The sequence below is a fragment of the Teleopsis dalmanni genome, chromosome 1, assembly GCF_002237135.1.
Source record: "Teleopsis dalmanni isolate 2A chromosome 1, ASM223713v2, whole genome shotgun sequence".
Classification (NCBI taxonomy): Eukaryota; Metazoa; Arthropoda; class Insecta; order Diptera; family Diopsidae; genus Teleopsis; species Teleopsis dalmanni.
Genome location: NC_051846.1, coordinates 144,229,892 through 144,237,803, shown reverse-complemented (window position 1 = coordinate 144,237,803; position 7,912 = coordinate 144,229,892). Strand labels below are relative to the sequence as shown.

Below are 7,912 nucleotides of genomic sequence, written 5' to 3'. Positions count from 1 at the left end.
TATCAATAAATAAAAGAGTAAGGACAGTGAATGGTTATAGTATAATAACTCATTACTCAGAAGTAATTATATTTGGAATTAAAGAAATTTTTTACGAATTAGAAGGACTAGAATCAGTTTAATAGGTTTTAATCTCTTAAAAAAAGCTAGAATTACTCTAAACTTAAATGATGAAATTCTTATACATAAGAATAAACAAGAAAAATTATATATAAAAGATATGTCAAGTGTTATATCTACATATGATTTGAAGGAGGATAATAAAAATATTTTAGAACGAAAAGCACAGGAACTCATAAATTATTCTCAATTTGAATTAAAATACATTAGAATTAAAGAGAACAAGTTTCAATACTAAGAAATAAAGTAATACGAGAAATAGAAAGAACACATTCAAATATAAACATTAATGTACCATTTAGAACAGATATACGAGATATGCTCTTATTCATGCCATCCAAAACTATTGAAAGTTTTATGAACTCATTGCCACAATATACTGGTTATAATGTGTCTTATGAGATCGAAAAACCTGATCCAAAATATTGTATCCATCCATGTGTGGTTCCCACTAACGCGTTTCGTCTGGTTACCAACCAGACTCATCAGAGTGGATATGACATACGTCATGAAAAACAAACGTCAATATATGTCAAAAAATAAAACGTAAAAAGTCAAAAAAATCCAAAAAATATTCAAATCAAAAATTAAAAATTTTAACTTTAAAATTAAAAATAAATTTAAAAAAATAAATTTAAAAAACTTATAATCATCAAACATTTCCTAACTTATATTATATAAGTATATGTTTTATGTATATCTACAATATATTCACCATATATAATATACCCTTTACTTATTCTATCATACCAACTATTTATTTCTTTAAATTAAAAATTTTATATACTTATAAAACTTATACTATTACTATCCGAAATATAATAATTATAGTATATAAATCTCCACAAATTAATATATATGATTTAAAATATTTCATATCCTATATTTCAACATTTTTCATAAATCTCAAACTCTAACAATAACAATTTAAAATTACCTAAAAAATTCTATACCCAATATTCATTTAACTATTACCCTAATTAAGTTTCAATAAAATGTGAAAAATATTTCATACCCTCTACATCTAATTTTCTAACCAAATATTATTATTAAAATTAGATGTTACAATCTTATATTACCTTTTTACTTATTTACAAACATTATCACAAAACTATCATTTATTACTAGAATTTTAATATAGCATTATATTCAAATTAATTACAAACATTCCAAAAATTATTTAAAACACTTTAAAAATTCAAAAAACACTTTATCTCTACTATTATATACATTTTCTAATATTAAATATATTATCTCACAAAAATATTCTGATTATATTGTCTATTTTAATTTATTAATTTCAAACAAAAACATATAAAATACCAAAAAACAAAAACGCGCACATAACAACTAACACTTGACTAAATCTCATATGTCTGTCATTTCACAATTGTTCGCAACAAAAACCAATGTTTCAAACTCGGTTCTATATTTATTATATCTTCAAACATAATTAAACATATACACCTAATATTTATTATTAAATTATTACACTTTAAAATCACAATTCATTTACACATTATTCAAAAACAAAAGAATTAATGATTGACTATTTCACCGCCTAAACCAGCTAAACACATGTGTCAATTCACTACTACTACAAACCAAATGTCAAAAATATAATAGGCTATGCAGGTAATAAAATTACATCCATCCTTCAAACCATTTTTCATACCTTGCTGTACATTTATCGTTGGATACCTAAAACATTGTTTACCTCAAAATATTTGTAAAACCAAAAACTTTTTAGCTACGCCGCAAATTATTCAAAAATTGGAAATAAGCAGATTAAAAATTAAAACTACATATTATCTTCGTTATATTCTAAATTATTGCCTAAAGTGTGCGAGTCATATTAATCCTCAAAAGACAAAGAAATAAAAAGATTAAATATCTAAAATAACTTTTAGTGGTAAACATATAAATAACTTGCTTGTAAACAAAAACAGTGTAAAACCATCCTATGTACACAGTTGTGTATCCAAATTATGTGTACTAAATAGAAAAATTACAGTGTGGATTATTATAATTACCTAAAAAGATCATACTAAAACATACAAAAAATATATTCTACCTAAAAACCTAATTTATACCTAAATAAATTTAATAATTAAAAGATTAAAAATTAAAAAATTAAAAAATTAAAAAATTGTTATTAATTCTAGATTGTTTATCAACACAACAGTATCGATTATATGAAAAACTTTTAAATGAGATTATTTACTAAAAAACTATACATAGCTAGAAATCAACTCTATTGAAAAATTAAAAATCAAATACATATCTTATTATCTCATACAAAGCTATCAAAAATCTCACGTATGTATATATTTATATTTGTCTTACCTCATTTATTGAAAAAACTTTACTGTTTATATATTCCAGAAATTAATATTTCATTAACAAAGTAAAAACAATAAAACCTTCCATATATTATATAAATTAATTAATCATACATTATACATCAACACATATATATGTAAAGATTGGGAACTCAAAATATAAAATTGAAATTAAATTAAATATCTATAGCAATTATGCTTGTTATGGAGTTGAATCATTTCTATTAAGAATTTCATCAATTTATATTTAAAATATTTAAGAAATATTTCATCTCCTACACAATACTATTAAAATTGTTAAAAATTGTTATTCTTAAAAGCTACAACAATTGTTCTCATTATGAATATTAAAATTTTTTTATATTTCTCACCCTTACTATCACACAAATATTTACACAATAAATTACACATTCTTAATATAATTCTATATAAATATTATTACCTACTTCTATCATATTACCATCAACTACTGTTAAGTATTACATTTATTTTGTCTTTTGCTGACCCATGATAAAATGCATTTAACGTAATCGTAAAATATTAATAGGTTATATTTTTGCTGATTAGTGTTTATTTTATAACTAGGGCAAGAACACATTTTAAATAATTTATTGTTCATTGTTTGCTAAATATTTTATGTGATTTGCTTGCTAAATATTTTATGTAATTTGCTTGCTATTAATTATTTATTGTTTTGCTGAATATTTTATGTGTCATTATAAGTAATATTTTTTGCTTGATATTAATTATTGTTTTAAATTGGGTCAGTAAATTATTGTACGTAATAAGTTTTAGTAAGTAATTATTATAAGAAAAATGTATATAAATAAATCAATTCTTTTAATAAAGCGTATTCGATGATACAAATTTGAATAGAACTTATCTTCTTTTCATAAAATTACCAACGGGTTTATGTGCTCGGTGGTATCTTCAAGAATATAAAAAGTATACAAATATACCGTCCAACAAGTCACATGTGCTTGGTGGAATTCCGGTATACAAATACAAATTGATAGAAACTTGAGAATAAAAGCATTCTCAACATATTTTGGTGACCCCGACGTGATATTCCTATAAGGACAATAAATAGGAACGGTATTATCATGGAGCATTTCAACACACTTATTGATCAACAACAAGCTATAGGAGCTGAGATCGAGAGGATAATCAGCAACTTCAAGAAGGATCCAGCCTCAAGGAAGACGAATCGCTATTATCAGGATAGAATTCTACGGTTAACTGAACAATGGTCAAGGTTAGAGAAGAACCACAACACGTTATTATCTTGTAAAGCTATGGCTGAAGATACAGAAGACGAGTATTTCACCACGGGCTACTATGAAAAAATGACTGAATTGACAAACAAATACTTGGGTATTTTTAACAAGGCATTAATGGAAATGCAAGAGGTAGAAAATGCTCAGGAAAAGCCGCCAAGGCAACACAATCAAAATCCAATGCAGCTTCAACAAAATGAAGAATTATCAAGAGTGTTGCGTAATCAACGAGCACTCATAAATGTCATTGACAGATCCAGTCAAGAAATTGAAATGGCAAGCCAAGAATCTCAAAATGAAGTTTTTTATTCTTGCAAGCTTGCTTTGATAGAAGGTTATCACAAAGCATTCGATAACAACAATGAAAAAATATGGAATTCTACATCAGAAGAATTCATTGAAGGGTACTCCTGGGAATTGTATTATGAAATTAGTCAAAAACTCCAAGACATGGAGATTTGTTTGAAACTCAAGCTAAAATCATCCAATTCTCACTACCAGCACAATCCAACAATTCAGGCAGTAAAATTACCACAGTTAACAATTCCAATATTTGACGGAAACCAGCTGAAGTGGGTAGAGTTTCGAGACCTGTTTACACAACTTATAGACGAACAACCATTCAAACCTATCCAAAAGATGTTCTACTTAACAACTAACTTGATTGGTGAGCCCAAAAACCTGATAAAGCATTTGCCAGCATCAGCTGAGAACTACATTACCGCATGGGAGATTCTGAAGGCTAGATACAATAATGGTAGATTATTAGTTACCGCATTGTTAAACAAATTATTCGCATTACCAGCAATGACAACTGAAACCGCTTCTGGCCTTAAAACATTGCATGACATTTCACAAGAGTGTTTATTGGGACTTAAGGCGCAGAACATTCCAGTCGAACATTGGGACGTCATAATTGTTCATATGACGTTGAAGAAATTAGACAAGATCACACAAACAGCATTTGAGCAGTCATTATCAAACAATCGAGAGCTGATCACTATGAAGGAACTATTTCAATTTATTGAACAAAGGTTCCAATCGCTAGAAACAATAAATAATAGCGCATCAATTAAAAAATGGGTTAAGACAGTGGCTACAACTAACACTGCACCAGTTAAATGTCCAATATGCAAGAGAGATAATCATCCAATTCATCTATGCAAGCAGTTCCTGGATGACACCCCAGCTAAGAGGCTACATCTCATAAAATCATTGCAACGATGTTTCAATTGTCTAAAAAATGGTCACTTCACAAAAGACTGCACATCAGGCAGTTGCTTAAAATGCAGCAAGAAACACAACACCCTGCTGCATTTAGAAGGCACACTTGAAGCATCCATGATTAAGAAGGCATCATTATCAAAAAATCCTGCTTCTCTGTTCTCCAACAATCTCAACATCCAAAAAAATTATGTGGTATTAGGAACTGCACGTGTTGTCGTTAAAGGCAACAATGGAAGAGAAATTGAGTGCAGAGCATTATTGGATTCCGGCTCCCAAGTCAACCTGATAACCGATCAAATAATTAAGAAGTTAGGTGAAAACCCGAAAAAGACCTCAGCATGTATAGAAGGTGTGGGGCAAAAAAAACAAGATGCGCAACAACGAATCAATTTAGCTTTCTCGTCCAGAATTAACGGATTTAGCAGCCGAATAGAGGCTTATGTATTACCTAAGATTGTGTGTGATCAGCCGAGCATTCATATTGAAAGCTCAAGCTGGAAAATACCACAGAACATCAATCTGGCAGATCCGTCGTTCAATACCCCAAACAAAATCGATCTCCTACTTGGAGCTGAGTTTTCTCATCAACTATTGTCCATCGGCCAAATAAACCTTGGCAGAGGTCTCCCCATCCTACAGAACACATTGCTTGGGTGGCTTGTGGTGGGAAAAATATCTAACCAAAATTCAATTATTTCACCACAAGTTTGTGGAATATGCTCTGAAGATGAGCAAGATACGATGAAGGTTATCGAGCGGTTCTGGCAACTAGATGAACCAGAAAAGGCAAACAAAATTCTGTCTCCTTCCGAAGAGTTGTGCGAGTCTCATTTTGCAACTTATATGAAAAGGAATCAAGACGGTCGATTCAGTGTCAGATTACCCTTCAAGCAAGATCCATCGTTGCTTGGTGAGTCAAAACACATTGCCATTAACAGGTTTTTAGCGTTGGAAAGAAGACTCGATAAGGATGTAATACTCAAAACACAGTATGTACAGTTCATGAATGAATATGCTGATCTCGGACACATGGAAAGGGTTGACATCAACCAAGTTAATCCTCATTATGTCATCCCACATCATGGCGTTTTACGGCCCGATAGCAGCACCACGAAATTAAGAGAGGTGTTTGATGCATCGTGCAAGACGAGTAGTGGACTATCGTTAAATGATACAATGTTTACTGGCCCTACAATTCAAGAGGAATTGTTTGCGATTTTACTTCGATTCAGGTGCCCAAGATTTGTCTTTTGTTCTGACATTCAAAAAATGTACAGACAAATCATTATTCAGCCCGAAGATAAAACATATCAATTAATAGTCTGGAGAAGCAATAATAACGAACCCTTACAATTTTATCGATTAAAAACAGTCACCTATGGAACACGATCAGCCCCATATCTGGCTACTAAATGCTTACAACAGTTGGCGAAATCTAAGTTGCAAAAATATCCACTAGGTGCAGCAGCACTAAGTAATGACTTCTACGTAGATGATTGCCTAAGTGGATCAAATAGTCTCCAAACTGCCAAAGATATACAAACTCAGTTAAAAGGTTTGTTGGAATCAGCAGGATTCAAGCTACGTAAATGGTGTGCCAACCATCCGTCACTTCTTCAAAATATTGCAAAAGAAGATCAAGAAGTTGATTTGGACTTTCAAAGTGACGACGCAACATCAATCAAAACATTAGGATTGACTTGGCAACCAAAAGAAGATCAATTTCGCATAAAATTAAAACTAGATCCATTAAAAATCATTACTAAAAGAACCATTACTTCGAACCTAACCAAAATTTTCGACCCATTGGGACTACTAGGTCCAGTACTCGTAACAGCAAAAATACTAATTCAGGACCTATGGCAACTACAATTAACATGGGACGAAGCAGTACCAGCCGAAATATACACTAGGTGGACTACCTTTTATGACTATCTACAAGTACTAGATCAATTTAAAATAGATCGTCATATATTCGGAAAACAGATGCCAGCACTTGAATCAATACAATTGCACGTATTTTGTGATGCTTCACAAAAGGCATACGGAGCCGCAGTTTACGTTCGAGCGAAACTAATGGATGGTCGACTAATAAATCGATTGTTGTGTTCCAAGTCTCGTGTTGCTCCACTCAAAAAACAAACGACTCCAAGGTTAGAACTGTGTTCAGCTCTATTAGGAGCGACATTGATGAAAAAGGTTAAGAACAATATAAATCATGATGTAGCAACATATTATTGGACTGATTCAGAAATCGTTCTCTTCTGGATCAACTCTTCATCAGCAAGGCATCAACAGTTCATAGCAAATAGAATCAATGCAATTCAAGAAATTAGCTTGCCTAATCAATGGCGTCACGTAAGATCTAAGGATAAACCAGCTGACTCATTATCACGGGGTATCAAGCCAGCTCAATTACTCGAAAATAACTTGTGGTTATACGGTCCACTCTTTCTTCATGGTTCCGAAAGCAACTGGCCTGGCGAATTCAATAAAACTCTCTGTATTGATCCGGTGAATCCTGAATGGAAACAAACGACAAGGGAAGTGGCCTTAATCTCAACTGATTACGATATCCATTGGATCGATAGAATCAATCACAGGAATTCATTTAGAACTCTACTACATACGGTGGGATATATGCTGCGATTTGTAAATCGGGCAAGGCGAACCAATTTAAGCAATATCACTATGGCTCTAAGCCCTATGGAACTGGAGCTGTCACTCAGGCATATAGTGAAGTACATACAACAGTCAGAACTAAAAGAAGAATTAATTCAGTTAGAACGCAACCAAACAGTAAAACCTGCAAGTACACTTGCTGGACTGATGCCATTTTTAGATGAACACAAGATAATTTGCGTGGGGGGAAGGTTAGAAGCATCATCACTTACATATGATGAAAAGCATCAGATAGTCCTTCCATACAATAACCCTATTGTAAAA

General features: G+C 31.4%; 1 protein-coding gene across 1 annotated transcript in view; it reads left to right on the top strand.

The window, feature by feature from the left end:
• Positions 1-4,663: 4,663 nt before the first annotated feature.
• The window catches only part of LOC119666370, a 10,387-nt gene continuing 7,138 nt past the window's right edge, over positions 4,664-7,912 (top strand). The window contains exon 1 of the mRNA XM_038075651.1: positions 4,664-7,839. Coding sequence (XP_037931579.1) covers positions 4,664-7,839 — 3,176 coding nt within the window. The remainder of the gene's footprint in view (positions 7,840-7,912) is intronic.